The 17,533-nt window shown below is 36.6% G+C and overlaps 1 protein-coding gene across 1 annotated transcript; it reads right to left on the bottom strand.

Annotated features, from left to right (window-relative positions):
- Positions 1 to 9,492: 9,492 nt before the first annotated feature.
- Positions 9,493 to 10,637, bottom strand: LOC104224657 (F-box protein At5g18160-like). The gene is made up of 2 exons (XM_009776337.2): positions 10,123 to 10,637; positions 9,493 to 10,000 (listed from the first exon to the last, which is right to left on the bottom strand). The coding sequence occupies exons 1-2, from the start codon at positions 10,635 to 10,637 to the stop codon at positions 9,493 to 9,495; spliced, it is 1,023 nt and encodes a 340-aa protein (XP_009774639.2).
- Positions 10,638 to 17,533: the final 6,896 nt, after the last annotated feature.

The raw sequence follows: 17,533 nt of genomic DNA, 5'->3' as shown, positions 1-17,533 counted from the left end.
ACGGTAACCCTAATGGGTGGGGAAATGACCAATTTATAGAGGTTCTCACTTAATCTGGTACGTCCATCAAGTAACTAATCGGACATATGAGATTTGATAATTAATTAAATATTAATTATGGGCCTTAGACCTATTGGGCCACACATACATAGGAAAATAACTTACATTCTCCCACTTGGCCCAATAATCACATAATATTAATATTTAATATAGGAACATTAGTTGCGCATAAACAAATCTCTTCTATAATGTCCATCATAAATACCATAATACGATAAACTACTAAATGTGAGTTATGGCGGTTATATATAATTTATCTACATACTTCCTTCCATATACTACAACATTAGCAACTCATCGTATCAGGTCCATAAGCTATAAAATATTATGGTCCACAATAATATCTCATTGAGACTTATCCTGTAATATCTCAAAACAATAATGTGTACACCATTATAAGAAACAGGAAATCACTAATGTATATCAGAAACATATAAATGAGCTTAGAGTGTCAAAACATCATAAATACATCAATCATAAATACAGCCAAGACCCATTCTATGTACATGTTCTTTAAATATCTTCGGCTTTAAACCTTTCGTTTACGGATCTGCAATCATGAGATCAGTTCTAATATGCTCAAGTGACACTCTTTGTTTCTGAACTTCCTCCTTGACGGTAAAGTACTTTAATTCCATATGTTTGGCACCTTTAGAGTACTTATCGTTCTTGGAGAAGAATACTGTTGCAGAATTATCACAGTAAATTTTTAGCGGTTTGGTAATGGTGTCGACATCCCCAAGTCCTGAAATAAAGTTTCGCAGCCATAATGCATGAATTGTGGCTTCAAAACATGCCAAAAATTCTGCTTCCATCATGGATGTAGCAATAACAGACTGTTTGGCACTCTTCCACGATATTGCTCCTTCAGCTAATTGGAACAAATAACCAAATGTGGATTTTCTAGTGTCAATACATCCAGCAAAATCTGAATCCGAGTATCCAACAACTTCCATATGCTTGGATCTCCTATACATGAGCATGTAATCCTTCGTTCCTTTCAGGTACCTCAAAACTTTCTTTGCAGCTTTCCAGTGATCAATTCCTGGGTTACTCTGATATCTTCCTAGCATTCCGACCACAAAACTAATAGCCGGTCTTGTGCAAGTTTAAGCATACATCAGACTACCAACAATTGAAGAGTAAGGAATTTATTCCATTTCCTTTCGTTCTACATCATTGTTAGGGCATTGCATGAGACTAAATTTGTCCCCTTTTTGAATTGGAACAATTCCTGCTGAACAATTGGTCATATTAAATCTCTCTTGAATTCTTTCGATATAGCCTTTCTGAGACAATTCCAATAATCCTTGTGATCTATCACGGAATATTTCTATTCCTATCACATAGGATGCCTCACCCATATCTTTCATTTCAAAATTCTTAGAGAGAAAATCTTTAGTCTCACGCAATATGCCTAAATCATTAGCAGCAAGTAGAATATCATCAACATATATGACTAAAAATATAAACTTGCTCCCACTGATCTTTTGGTATATACACCGATCAACTGTATTTTCCACAAATCCAAAAGATGTTATAGTATCATTAAACTTTATATACCATTGTCGTGAGGCTTGTTTAAGTCCATATATTGACTTCTTCAGTTTACACACCATTTGACCTTTTCCTTTAGTTTCGAAACTCTCTGGTTGGTCCATATAAATTTCCTCCTCGAGGTCTCCATTAAGAAAGGCAGTTTTCACATCCATTTGGTGTAACTCTAAATCATAATGAGCCACCAAAGCCATAATAATTCTTAACGAGTCTTTCTTTGAGACCGGCGAAAAAGTCTCTTGATAATCAATGCCTCCTTTCTGAGTATAACCCTTGGCAACAAGTCTGGCTTTGTATCTATCAATATTGCCATTTGAATCGTGTTTGGTCTTAAATACCCATCTACGCCCGATTCTTTTAGAACTTTCTGGCAATTCAACAAGATCCCAAACTTTATTGTATTCCATGGATTTTAACTCTTCCTTCATGGCATCGATCCATTTGTCAGACTCATTACTTTCTATGGCTTGTGAAAATGAAATCGGATCCTTATTAAGACTAATGTCAAAATCTGACTCTTGCAAATAAATCACGTAATCATCCGAAATAGCCGATTTTCTAACTCTTTCAGATTTTCTTAATGGCATTTCTTGTGGTTCATTTGTGTCAGATATTTGTGAGTTAGTTTCTTCATGAAGTGTTTCATCCAAATGTTGCTCGGTGTTGTCAAAGTGTTCTTCAACAACTGGAACAATATTTGGTATTTGTGTGGAAGTAGGCACATTTTTGGGTAATAGAACATTGACCCTCACCTCTTTAATTTTCACACTTTGCTTTTCAACACTCCCACTAACTTCACCATTCTCAATGAATCTTGCATTACCGGTTTCAACAATTCTCGAACTATGGTTTGGATAGTAAAACACATAACCTTTAGATTTCTCTGGGTAACCAATAAAGTAACCACTTACCGTTCGAGAATCTAATTTCTTTTCTTGTGGATTATAAACTATAGCATCCGCTGGGCAACCCCAAACATGCAGGTGCCTTAAACTAGGTTTCCTTCATGTCCATAGTTCAAAAGGGGTCTTTGGAACTGCCTTACTAGGAACCCTGTTTAATAAATATACAGCGGTTTTAAGAGCATACATCCACAATGATTTGGGTAATGAGGAGTTACTTATCATGCTCCTAACCATATGCATAAGTGTTCGATTACGCCTTTCTGCAATACCATTTTATTGAGGTATTCCTGGCATAATATACTGTGCACATATGCCACGTTCCTCGAGGAACTTTGTAAATGGACCTGGACATTGTCATGATTCATTATATTTTCCATAATACTCACCACCTCTATCTGACCTAATAATTTTCACCTTCCTATCTAATTGCCTTTCAACCTCATTAACAAACACCTTGAGAGCATCTATTGCTTGAGAATTTTTTTCAGCAAATAGATGTATCCATAACGTGAAAAATCATCGATAAAAGTGATAAAATATTTCTCTCCACCAAAAGATGGAATATCAAAGGGTCCACAAATATCGGTGTGTATAATTTCAAGAAGCTAGGTGCTTCTTGTGGAACCTTTCTTACTATGCTTGGTTTGCTTTCCCTTAATGCAATCCAAACATATAGTAAGATCAGTAAAATTTAGATTCGGAAGAATCTCATTTTTTACTAATCTTTCTAACCTTTCTTTGGATATATGACCCAAACGTCTATGCCACAAGTAAGCAGAACTTTCATCTAGTGAACTACGTTTAATTCCAATATTATGTTGAACAGTAAGAAGGGATTCAGAAAAACCAATATCGAGTTTCAATTTATATAAACCATCACTGAGAAAGCCAGAACCATAAAAAATAGCATTCTTATATAAATTGAAACATCCATTTCCAAACTTTAAATCAAATCCAGAAACATCAAGTCTTGAAAGAGAAATCAAATTCCTAGAAACTGAAGGTACATAAAGAGTCTGTAATACATCAAGGTGACGTCCAGTCTCCATGATCAAACGATAAGTCCCTATGCCTTCAATTGGAGCCTTCATACGATTTCCCATGAACAAGAAATCCTTATTTGGATTTGTAGTTTGGATCGTAAGGAATCCTTGCAACATAGTAGATACATGAGCAGTTGCACCAGAATCAAGCCACCAAGTATTATTAGGAACTTCTACTAAATTTGATTCGAAACATACAAAAGCATTAATTGTACCTTTCTTTTCGAACCAAGCTTTACGTTTCAGGCAATCTTTCTGATAGTGTCCTTCCTTGTTACAGAAACGACACGTATCTGCCTTATTCCTTGTTAGCATCCTGTTGAGCTTTAGCAGGTGCTTTCTTCTTCTTGAACTTGTTGGCCTTCATTTTAAGTCCTTTACCAGCTCCTTGACCCATGAGGTTAATTGAATGATTCCCTTGTTTCTTAAGTCTTGACTCCTCCTGAGTAAGCATACTGGACAATTCACTAACACTCCACTTATCCTTAATAGTGTTGTAGTTAATTTGAAAAGGTCCATACTCAGGAGGAAACGAGTTCAGAATAAACTGAACCAAGAAGGAGTCATCCACTTTCATCCCCAAGGTCTAAAGTCTTGTTGCAATGTTAGTCATCTCGATGATATGGTTTTGCATACTACGCGACCCATCAAACTTCATGGTCATGAGTTCAGCCATTAGTGTACCAGCGAGAGACTTATCTGCAGAACGAAAACGTTCTTCCACAAACTTCAGGTATTTCCTGGCACTTTCTGTTTGTGGAATAGTACTCTTAATGTTGGTGGAAATATTCATTCACATAAACATAAGGCTTAGCCTGTTAGAGCGTTCTCATGCTTTATGGAAAGGCTTCTCATCCGCACTGCTCGAATCAGTAATGGCAGCAGGCTTATCATTCAGCAAAGCCAAGTCAAGATCCATTACACCTAAGTGGAACTGGACTTGTTCACGCCATTCAGAGAAGTTCAATCCGTTGAACACAGTAACCGACGAAGCAAGAGAATGAAAGGGAATAGTTGCAAAAATAGATAATACATGCTCACAAATCAATATGGATTCAGCAAAACAGTTAAAGCATATCGCAATTCTCCTTTGGGTAAATACTACGACACACTATCATAATTTAAATGTCATTTAGTCTTAATAGGTAATTAAATATTTTTAACCATATATATATGCCATCTTTGGACAGACAATATATATCTGACTAAGAATATTAATTTGCCTCCTCATATTCACTATTCATAGAATAATTGATAGCCTGTTTGGCCAAGCTTCTCAAGACCAAAAAAGTGCTTTTTTTCCAAAAGCACTTTTTCCCCCTAATTTGAGGTGTTTGACCAAGCTTATTTGGGGAAAAAATTGCTTTTGGGAAGAAGCAGAAGCAGTTTCAGAGAAGCAGAAAAAAGTAGCTTCTTTCCGAAAGCAGAAGCAGTTTTGGCTTTTCTTCTTACCTAAAATACCCTTAACAAAATGTAGTGTATACCAAAATAACCCTTAAACCTAATACTTAGGATATTAATTTATAAATATTTCTTCTTATTTTTAGGAAACTTTCTAATATATAGTGATTGTAGGGGTGAATGCTTTTATATTTGTTGAAGGAATTTTAATATATTTAACTTATATTAAAAGAATTAAGTACTTTTTAATATTATTTTCATATTTTACTTAAATAAAATGAATTTTTTTCATTATTGCATGTAATAACAAAATTTTGATATTATTTATTTACTTATAATATTAATTATTAAGTAAATCTATTCATGTCCTTATTCGTAATTTAACACTTAAAAGCACTTTCTAAAAAGTTTGGCCAAACACAAATTATTTTTCAAAAGTGCTTTTCAGACTGATCAACCAAACACACACTGATTTTCTCCAAAAGTACATTTTTCAAAAACACTTCTCAAAATAAGCTGATTTCTCCAGCTTGGCCAAACATGCTATGATTCACCTTTGGGTAAATCCTTAAGTTCTAACAATAGTGAAGATTAATTTATCCACTAATTTTTATTATAGGCATTTCATTAATTTCATGGATAAACTACAATTTTATGTATGCATATTTTCATAAACAAACTAGTTTGACCACTTTGGTGACTAACAAACTATATAACATAATTACACACACAAAATAGAGATCATAAGATTTTATGCATGTGAATACTTTAAATAATCTAGTTTGGTCACTTTTGGTGGTGACTAACAAACAATATAATTTTAAGCACATGCATTAATTGTTGTTTAAAATAAGAAGCACTGTCAGTGAATAACGTTAAATATCTAATACTTAATGCTTAGATGCACAGAATATTTTCTAACATGTAGCTGAAAGTATCAATATTCATACCAACATACTGGTTCTTCATAATAAATTCTTCCTTTATTTTATTTAAATAAAAGTAAGAAAAATGACCCCAAATTTCTTAAAGGCAGTAACAGTCATAAGCGCTTTTCATAATTATAAGCAATAACATCATTTAATGCACACTTTAACGTCATAACCCAAGATCAATATCATGAACTTAGTACAGACACTTCATTAGCTATTCTTTTGCTTTAATTAGCCAATCAATAATTGTCTAGTAATACTTTATTGGTGACTTATCAACTTTAGATGTTAGAGAAACCTTAAAGTAAACATTATCAGTAAACATTCACAGGCAATTCAAAGACACGATAAAACGATGAAAACCCTTGAAACAATGGTTTATTATCGATGCCACCTCAGATTCGAAAGCAGTACAAATTATAATGGCGAATTGAAAGCAATTCGATAATCACGTCGGAACAGTTATACATACATCATAATCTAGTCTTTCTTTCAAGAAAATTATCTGTTCAAATATCCGGGCCCATGATACCACATGTAAGTCTAAATTATAATTCTACCAGGATCTTGAACATGATAATCTTACATGTAATCGTCATAAAAAACATACCTGAAGCGGAATCCATTATCTTGAAGCGGAAGCGTTAATTCAAAACTGGTTTCTCGCCCCTTGCCCTAACTTTATGTTACCGTCGCCTTTAGAGATGGAAGAGAGAATAAAGAAAATACGGTAACCCTAATAGGTGGGGAGAAGACCAATTTATAGAGGTTCTCACTTAATCTGGTATGTCCATCAAGTAACCAATCGGACGGATGAGATTTGATAATTAATTAAATATTAATTATGGGCCTTAGACCTATTGGGCCACACATACATAGGAAAATAACTTACATGGTATTGCTAACAGAAGTTAGGTCATGCTTTCTATTATTATCGTACTTTCCATCTATTTCGTATTTCTTATATTGCTGTTATTTTATTATGATTCTATTGATGGTACTAATATATCGTCTCTTGTGACCTTCTTGAGCCGAGGCACAGCCTCTCTGCCCCTCGGGGTACGGGTAAGGTCTGCGTACATATTATCTTCCCCAGACCCCACTTGTGGGATTACACTGAGCTGTTGTTGTTGTACTGTTTCTGGTTAACCATAGGTTCCAGAAACAATATGGTAGTATGAACTCCATGAAATTCCATGGAAAGGGTCTTTGTTCTTGTAATGACATGAGCTTTTTGGTTGTGGGATTATGCACCTTGTGGTTGAAAATGAATTGAGTGGGAAGAGAATAGGAATATCTACTGTTAGCACTAACAAAAATAAACTCTTGTTGTGCAGACTCTCTTGGAACGAGGACTGGAGCGGTTCTATGTTGTTGGACTCAGATAAGTATATAAAGAAGAGAAGTTTCAAAGTTGACTGCCGTACTTCAGCAAATAGCAGGTATGAGTGAGAACGTTTTTTATATATACATATAGAAAGGTTCAGTGTCCCACCACTAAAGTTGCATTAATAGATCGTGCCACTGTTTGTTAGGTGTTTCCATTAAAATGACATACTTTCTTTATTTGTCCGTTTTAAAAATAATGACATATTTCTACAAATAAAAATAATTCAATTTTAAATTCTTCATTTTGCTTACTTTGCCCTTAATGAGAAGCTTTTATAACCACAGAAATGTCATGGTCGCACAAAGTCTTATTTGACTACATTAGAAAGCCAGTAAATTCGCTTTACCAACTTTTAGTTCGTTTTTTGTTAATTTAAATTTTAAGTTTTTAAGGTACTAACTTTTTAATTACTTAATGTTCAAAAATTCATTATCTTTTGTATAGTGACATGCAGTAATTGTTTTAGTCAAGGCAGTTGTTTTAGTAAAATTATTTATTATTAGAGCAAATTTAAGAAGCAACTTACTTTCATTTGGAACACAATTCGTCCAAAATCACAATCAACTAAATTGGTAAATCAACTCGGGAATATGATGTTATTATCAAAAAAAATATAGTGAAATAAATAAGATCCCTATACCTTTTATCAGAAGTTTCAAGTTCAAGTATTGAAAATTAATAAATAAATTTCTATTAGGAAGTGTTTTTACAATATTTTACGCCTCCTCATGGCCGGTTTATGCACAAGCAAAAACAAAGTGAAATGTTGCTCAATGTGATCGAATAGGCCCAATCCACGAGGTGCCACTCGCTTCATGGTTCACAGCGCTCATGTATCATACCTAGCCTGGCAAGACAAATTCCCAGCAACGAGACCCTTGGCTCATGTGCTCCTCACTTTGGCACAAGTAGTTTCGCGAAGTCAACATCTTGGTCAGGACCCTCGGCCTGGACGATGATCCATTCTCAGAATAGAGGATAGTCCCAAAAATACTTTAATAATAAACTTTTCTGTGCGACCTCGCTAGGGTCTAAATCAACTTCTCAACTTTCTTGACCACTCAAGTTTAAATAATTTCTGGAACAACCTATGCATACTCATACTAGTATTTTTAAATGTAAAACATGGCATAAGCATGACATTAGTGTTTGATATGTAAATCTAATAAGCATTACTACTTTAGAAAGGAAAACTAAACAGGGGAAAACAATGAGAATACCCATGCCATTGATCTGGTAATCAATCGTGCTTTAAAGAAAACCAGCAACCGAGAACACCGTCTTAAAAGTAAGCCCTTCAATAACAATACCTATTTCACCTCTGCAATCTACAATACCTTAAGTAACATCAATGAGTCTCATAAGCATCACTAGTATGACACCAAAATTCACGCATCCGCATCTCCATCGCTATTGGCAGTTCACCAAGCAAAAAAATATCACCATCTAATCGATCATATTGCCACAACCCTTAATAAAAATAATCACACCAATAACTATATCTTGTTGAAATTAGCCGACAATACTACCCTTCCCTTTCTCACTCCCTACTTTCCCTAGGACCCACTGTTGTCCTCACCAAGAACCCCAAAAAAGTAAGCTATTGTTGCTTAACATCTCTTCGACTTAGAAGCAGGCAATCAATGTCAACAACCAAAGAAAAAATAAAGGGAGAACTAATCAAAGTTAGGACATAACTTCAATATTTTTCCACTTACTATCCAGGCTTCATCCATCCGTCGGTACATTAAATATTCATAGACTCCAATGAAATTAGTTAACAATGAGATGTCAATTAATAAGAAATGGGGACTAAATGATAATAGGACATTAGTTTTTGATATGCAAGGCTAGTAAGCATCATTACCTTAGAAAGAGAAAAGCTTAACATGGGGAGAAAAATGAGAGTATTCATGCCATTAATCAAGAGAACAACGGTTAACTAGGACCCTTTCGTCATCATAAAACAGTTTCTACAAAGCACAATAAGAAATAATAATCATAAAATAATATTATCACGAAAGTACTTCCAGCATCATTTCAAATGTAATAGATCAATTACAGGAGTTGAGATGCATCTGAAACACCGCAAGATAACACCGGAAAATGATAGAGCATTGTTTGGTTAGCGTTAAAAAAGTTGAAACACTACGGTTGATGAAGCAACCATAAACAGCAAGTGAAAACATTATGCCGCTAAGCTATCAACTTCCCAAGGAAAACAAGCCATCAGTGTAAATTAAAGACCAGCTCCATTGTCCTAACCTTAGATTGTCTATTCTCTTGAAGCACTTGTTTTCCACATCATACCACTCGAGACTTTCAAACTTTACATCCATAAGAATTTTCCCTTCAATGTGATCCAGAGGAATGATAAACCCAAAGATAAGGTTAAAACTGCTTATATCCAATCTGTGCTCCTTAACCCACATATAATTCTTACTATCCTTCAAAACCCAAATATCCATGGTAGATAAGTCCTCGGGTGAATCAACCAAACACAACATACCTTTCAATTCCACCAAAAACCAAACTCCCTCAGAATCAAAACGACCTTCTGGTAGCACCACTGTACCAAACTCCTCTTTCCCCAAATCGAACGACACGATTGCACCAATCTTTGTGTCATCATACTTGTCCCCGTATCCAATCCAATAAAAATTATTTTCAATCAAAACCCCCCACAAACGAAGAAAATACGGGCATTTGGAACTAACAACCCACAAGAACGATCTTTCAAACAACCATCAGTCCACCTCAGGACTTCACACCCGATATCATAACTAACACGACGGGCATTAACCAAAACGTACTCATTCCTCTACTTTATATACCCAAAAGCACTGCCATCCTTAACATCACGAAAACTAGGATTCGGTAACTTAACCAATTCTTGAGTACTTGGATTACATACATAAAACCCTTCGGTACTAACAAAGCAAATCAACTCCCATTTGGATGGCAACATATTGACATAACCATCCAAAGTGAATGTGAATTCAAAATTATGAGTCCCATCAAAGTCAACTGACAACATAGTTACTCTAGTAGTAGAAATACTGTAGACCATGCAACGATGGTAGTTTTTTTCTTGGAGAAATAGAAATTTGGGTTTTTGAGATGAGCGTGCTCTGTGAAGGGATTTGAAAAATGGGCTAGAGATTATGCTTCTCCATTCTTTGCAAACGCACCTTAACCTGCACAATGCCTTTGTTGGTATCCTTGAGAAGATATCCATCATAACATCCTTTGACAGCACTGAGCTATTGATTATCATCTTTGCTTTAGAAGATGATGATGATGAAGTTGCCCTTGATTTCGATGATTTTAAGGATTTCCTCTTCTTCATCTTCAATTTTTCACTATTGTGTTCTACAGATATAAGATAAGAATTGGTCGTTGTCTCAATTCAATTTAGACAAAATTACACTAAACACCACTACAATATAATTCAATTATGGAAACACACCTTATATTGCAAAATCAAACACTTAATACCACTATAAAATGAAGATCCTACAGAAAAGTCAACCTCGAGTAATACTCCATTAACATTTTTGTCGTTCATTTTACTATGATAGGTCATAGATGAACAAAATTGCCCGTTTATTTCAACATGTTTCTTTGTACAGACTTGCTTTTTACATAGAAATAAACTGAATTAATGCAGAAAACCACGACTAAGGCCACTGAAAACTCAGAAAAGTGAATGCCTAAAGCAAACTAAAATCATTCCAAAAATATCAGAACAGTACTGATCCTCGTAACTTACTTGAACAGCAGTTTAGAAGTATTATTTTCGCTTTTGGACAAGCAAACTTTATATCACCATGGACTTGCTTTATTATCCCTACACTTGTCAATTTTTCAACCATATTATTTATATTTATATACTCTGGCTTCATCCATCAGCTATGCCTACTATTCCTCACAATCAAGAAACAAATATGGAGCAGTAGATTAAAATAAATCACATTGAGCAAACTTTATGTAATTAGGAACAAAGGTTTAACATTTTCCACTACTGAAATTAAAAGGAGCTTGTGCATACCTCTTTGATGTTGGGATTGCTGTATCTTTAAAAGCTTTCTTAATTTCCGTCTTTGTCAAGCTGGACTGAAATATGTTTAGAGAGCACTAGGGTTAGTATTAGAGCCGATTTGGCCAAGCTGCCAAAATTTGTTTATTTTGAAAAATACTTTTTTCACGAGCACTATTTTCAAAAGTACTTTTGGGAAAAAATAATTTGTGTTTGACCAATTTATTTAAGAAGTACTTTTTGCAACATTTGATAAACAAATTATATTTGATCAATCTTTCTAAAAGTACTTTTGAGTATCAAATTACCAAAAAGGATAGTACCAAGGTCTTATAATTCTTTTAAAGAGAAAAACGAACTCAACTATTTATTGTAGAAGACTTTTATTATTTTTTATTTAATTTAATTAAAATATAAAACATAAATTAAACAAACATATTAAAGATTTAAAATAATTTTACATATATAGTTATACCAAAGCATATATTATTATCTAGTATAATTACTTATTGTTACATGATGATTTGACTCATCAAAATACATCATTCGGTATAAATTAGAAGTCTATTCCACAAATTACTATATATTGATAATCTACCATGAAATAATAAGTAAAGTCACTCACACATGATAATATTTCTCAACAATTTCATCTCTACGTCTATCACACAACGCCTTCATATTAGTAGAAGACTTGCATTGTATTTCTAAAGGAATATCAGAAGGCCCATCTCCTTCCTCAATCTCTGTAGTAATATCTTCATTAGCATAATAATTGAATTCCTTATCGGTAGAAGAACATCATCGGATGAAATTATGTATAGCCATGGTAATTATAACAAGATGATTTTGAGTGTCAAATTTGAAAGATGGCATTCAACGTAAAATAAAAATAATTTTAAATATATAAAAATATGTTTAAATTTAAATTCAAAAAGAGTAACTAATTATTAAAAACACATAATATATAATTTATTTATTTTTTAAATTTAAATTCAAAAAGAAACTAATTAGTATTACCTAATCTTACTAACTTTGTCCTAAATTGCCAATTGGCCTATTTTCAGGCTGCCACTTGGCTTAATGTGTGATGCATTTTCTTCTTCTTTTAATAATATACAGATAGATTATGCGATGGAATTATAAATTTATTACCTATTTGTAGGTAATTTTCACAAATTAGATTTGATAACTGTTTTAAAAATTCGGGAACTAATAGTATATAACAAAAGAAATTATAAATGATTATTTGTAGGAAGAGATTTGATAACCCAAAAAAGGATGTAGATAATTTACTTTAGTGTGAAAAAAGAAGAAGATAGTTTGAAAAGTTACAAGACATTACACAAAGAACAAATCGAAAACAAAAAAAAGTCAATAAAGAAGTTGGAAAGTTACAATATGATTCATGTATATGATATCTTTAATGTTAAAAGAATGGTAAAAACTAGAAACAAAAATAAAAATAAAAAACATACATTAGTAAGTGATAATTTGAAAAATATAAATTTATATTGAGAATAGTTTTGTCTTGAATATATTAATTTTCCACTTCTGATTCTGCTTCTTGGAAGAAGCTAAAATTTTATGCTTCTTCCCAAAAGCAGAAAAACTACTTCTGCTGCTAGCCAAAAGTACTTTTTTGTATTGGCCAAACAGCTTAATTTTTTTTAAAGTACTTTTTTAGAGGAAAAAAGTACTTTTGGCCTCTCAGAAGCTTGACCAAACAGGCTCTTAGAGCAGTTTCTCTTTTCTTTTCCCTTTTATCTGCACACTTCTCACTTTCTTCTCGTCTTTTCCTGTGATGACCCAAAAGGTCATCACTTGCTTTAAATTAAATTCTGTATTCTGAGACCTTGAAAACCTCATTTAGAGTCACCTCGATTTGCTTGCGCGGTCCGGACCTATATTCGGAGAGCCTTCTATGTGAAAATATGAGAAATAGAAATTTTAGAGTTAAAACTTTGATTATGGTTGACTTTGGTCAATATTCTTAGCACACGGACCCGGATCCGTGTTCCGACGATCCAGGGAGGTTCGTAGTAAAATATTGGACTTGGGCGTATGCCCGGAAATGAATTCCGAGGTCCCAAGCCTTAGAAATCAATTTTTGAAAGAAATTGTTTTACTAAATTATCTAAGGAATAAAGAAAATAATTAATGTTTGAAACCATTGTTATCGGGCCCGTATTTTGGTTCCGGAGCCCGGTACAAAGTTGTTATAGTATTTGAAAGATAACTGTGGAATTTGGCGAAAATCGGAGTTTATTTGACATGAGTTGGATTTCCGGTTGAAGAACTATGAATTCTGAGAGTTCTTGATGAAAAATGTTGAGTTTTGAGGTTTAATTCATGATTTTCATGTTATTTTGATGATGTGATCGCACGAGTAGGCCCATATGATTTTTTGAGCTAGTATGACATTTGGTTTGGAGTCCCGGGGGCTCGAGTGAGTTTCGGGATGTTTTTACACTTAGGAAAAAGTTGTAGATTCAGAGAAGTTGCAGCTCTCTGAAGCCAGGTCTCGCGGTCCGCGGTGGAAACTTCGCAGCCGCGGTGGGGACTTCGCGACTGCGGTAGGATTTGTGCGGTCCGCGGTGAGCAAGGCCAAGCCTTCGCGGCCGCGCTCGATTTCTTGCGGTCCGTGGTGGAGCTCCGCGGTCGCAGTCTTTTTATGCGGTCCGTGGAGAGGGTCTGATAGGAGTATATTTAAACAGACTTTTCAGTTATTTTTCACTTTTCAAAATCCTAAAACATAGGAGGCGATTTTTCAAACGCTCCCTCTTCTCCCAAAACACTAGTAAGTGATTTTTAACTTATTTCTTTCACTCCTTAACTTCTTTTAACAAGATTTCATCCTAGAATCTAAGGTTTTCATGGTGGAATTGACAATTTTGGGTAGAACCTAAGAATATTGAAATTTGGGGATTGAGACCTCAAATTGAAGTCGGATTCCAAAACTAGTTATATATTCAGGCTCGGGGGTAAATGAGTAATCGGGTTTTGGTCCGAATTTCGGGTTTGGACCAAGCGGGCCCGGGGTCAATTTTTGACTTTTTGGGAAAATCTTTATAAAACCTATTTTCATGCATTAGAATTGATTCATTTAATGATGTAATTAAGTAATTTATGACTAGATACGAGCGAATTGGCGGTGGAATCAAGGGGTAAAGCTATAATTGAACCTTGAGTTGTGTTCGTGGCATCGAGGTAAGTGTTTGGTCTAACCATAGCTTGAGAGATTAGGAGTTGTATCCTATTTTCTATTTGTTTCTTGTCGAGTACGACGTATAGACATGGTGATAGGTATCTATGCGTTGGTGTCAAGCATGACCGTGAGTCTTATCTTCTGATTTTCATGATCTCGTTGTATTATTCATGCCTTGGTGAAAATTTCTATTTGTTGTGTAAATTTGTGGAAAGAATTGTGACCTATGATATTGGATTAGGTTGCACGCTGCAACTGATATTATATTGGATCGGGTTGCACGCCGCAACAGATATTATATTGGATCGGGTTGCATGTCGCAACAGATATTATATTGGATCGGGTTGCACATCGCAACAGTTATATATGTGGATCGGGTTGCACGCCGCAACAATGTTAAATGATAAGAAATCGGGTTGCGCGCCGCAATAGTATTATCAATGTATTGATTGTAGACATCGAGTGTTCTTTCATACTTTATTAAGTTTCTGATAGAATTGATATGTTTCCCCGAAGCATGTTTCCCCATCCCCTTTAAACTATTATTACCTGTTTATATTTCCGCTATATATTATATAACTGCACAGGTTTATTTGGAGTCTGGTCCTAGCCTCGTCACTACCTCACTGGGGTTAGGCCGGACACTTACCAGCACATGGGGTTGGTTGTGCTAATGATACACTTTGCACTTATGTGCAGATACAGGAGCAACACTTGGTCAGTAGCATTAGGGGAGCCAGCCTTCAGTCCAGCGAGATACCGAGGTAGCCTTGCAGGCACCCGCAGGCCCGGCATCTCCTCTATCTTTTATTATGTTCTGTTATCTCTTGTATCCAAAACAGACAGTGCTTCTTTCTTTCAAACAGTTGTGTGTAGTGATCTTAGTAGTCCGTGGATATTGTGACACCAGCTTCTGGGCAGAGGCATGTGTTGACTTTCGAAACATTTTGGTTTTATATTTATTTAACGCTTAAATCTCATATTTCGCTGCCATTTGGATGTTCATCACTTGTTAATATAAGCTGTAAAAAGGACTAAAACAAAAGAGATAAAGATTTCTAAGTTCGTGGCTTGCCTCGCTTCTATGAGTAGGCGCCATCACGACTCCCGAGGGTGGGAATTCTGGGTCGTGACAAGTTGGTATCAGAGCTCTAGGTTACATAGGTCTCACAATTCACGAACAAGCTCAGTAGAGTCTGAGGGATCGGTACAGAGACGTCTGTATTTATCCCCCAAAGGATACAGAGTTAGGAAAAACTTCACATTTTTTCTTTCTCGTCGTGCGGTTTTGTTTCTCAATGCTAATTGAACTTCTACTATGTTCTTTCACAGATGGAGAGAACACGCGCTTCCTCATCTACCGCTCAGCAGCTCGAGCCCCCAGCAGTAGCTCCCATGAGGGGCCGAGGGCGATGCTGAGGCCGTGCCAGAGGCCGAAGTAGGAGTAGTGCTCAGCCCCAAGTAGCAGCCCCAGTAGCGGAGCCTCAAGTTGACTTTGATGACGAGATTCCGGCCCCAGCAGCTCCGGTGGGCCCAACTCAGGTCCTAGAGGGGTTTATTGCTACCTCAGTCCTTCAGGATGCTCTTGTCCGATTAGTGGGCCTCATGGAGAGGGTCACCCAAGCGGGCTTGCTTCCTGTAGCACCAGCCGTCTCTCAGGCTGGAAGAGGGGCCTAGACTCCTGCTACTCGCACTCTGGAGCAGGTAGCTCCTCAGATTCAGACTCTAGCGGTTCAACCAGTTGGAGCAGTTCAGCCGGGTGTGGTAGCTCAGACCGGTGATGGAGCGACTATGTCTACCGATGCTTTGTGGAGGCTGGATAGGTTCACCAAGCTCTTCACTTCCACTTTCAGTAGTGCATCTACTAAGGATCCCCAGGATTATCTAGACAGCTGCCACGAGGTTCTCAGGAACATGGGTATTGTTGAGACCAATGAGGTTGATTTTGCTACATTTTGCTTGTCTGGATCCGCCAAGACTTGGTGGAGGGATTATTTCTTAGCTAGACCAGCCGGATCGCCAGCCTTGACTTCATAGCAGTTGACACAGCTATTTCTGGAGAAGTTTCTCCACATTACTTAGTGAGAGGCTTATCAGAGGTAATTTTAGCACCTCCAGTAGGGTTCCATGATGGTTACCCAGTATGAGACCAAGTTCATCGACTTAGCTTGCCATGCTCTTGTCATACTTCCTACCGAGAGAGAGGGTGATGAGGCTTATTGATGGTCTCATTCAGCCGATTTGCCTTCAGATGGCTAGGGAGGCTGGGAGTGAGGTCACTTTTTAGGAGGCGGCCAATATGGCCCGTAGAGTGGAGATGGTCCTGTTGCAGGGAGGTGGTCATGGGTCGGATAAGAGGACCCATCATTTAGGTAGATTCAGTGGTACCTCGTCTAGAGGCAGGGATTCATATGGTAGAGGCCATACTTCTAGGCCCATTCAGTCAGCTCTTCAGGTCTCTTATGGTGCTTCAGGTAGCCGTGGTCCGCAGATGCGGTATTCCGATCAACAGTCCTACTGTGCACCACCAGCTCCTATCAGTGCACCGCCGCTCCAGAGTTTTCGGGGTGGTCATTTGGGTCGCCAGGGTCAGACTTAGTTTCCTCAGCCACAACACTCAAGTGGATGTTTTGAGTGTGGTGAGTATGGTCATGTCAGAAGGACTTGTCCGAGGTTGGTAGGTACTCAGTCACAACAGCAGAGTTCTCGTGCTATAGTACAGGCACCAGGTGTTCCACAGCCCACCCAGCCAGCTAGAGGTAGGGGTAGAGGTGCTAGAGGTGGAGGTAGAGGTACTAGAGGTGGAGCTCAGGCCACAAGAGGTGGAGGCTAGCCAGCTACAGGTCGCCCCAGAGATATAGTTCAGGGTGGTGGGCCCAGCCCCGATGTTACACCCTTCCAGCCATTCCTGAGGCCGAGGCTTCAGATTCAGTCATTACAGGTACTATTCTGATTTGGGATAGAGATGCTTCAGTGTTATTTGATCCAGGGTCTACCT

The sequence above is a fragment of the Nicotiana sylvestris genome, chromosome 11 (genome assembly GCF_000393655.2).
Source record: "Nicotiana sylvestris chromosome 11, ASM39365v2, whole genome shotgun sequence".
Taxonomy (NCBI): Eukaryota; Viridiplantae; Streptophyta; class Magnoliopsida; order Solanales; family Solanaceae; genus Nicotiana; species Nicotiana sylvestris.
Note: the sequence above shows the minus strand (reverse complement) of the source record. Positions and strands in the feature narration are given on the sequence as shown.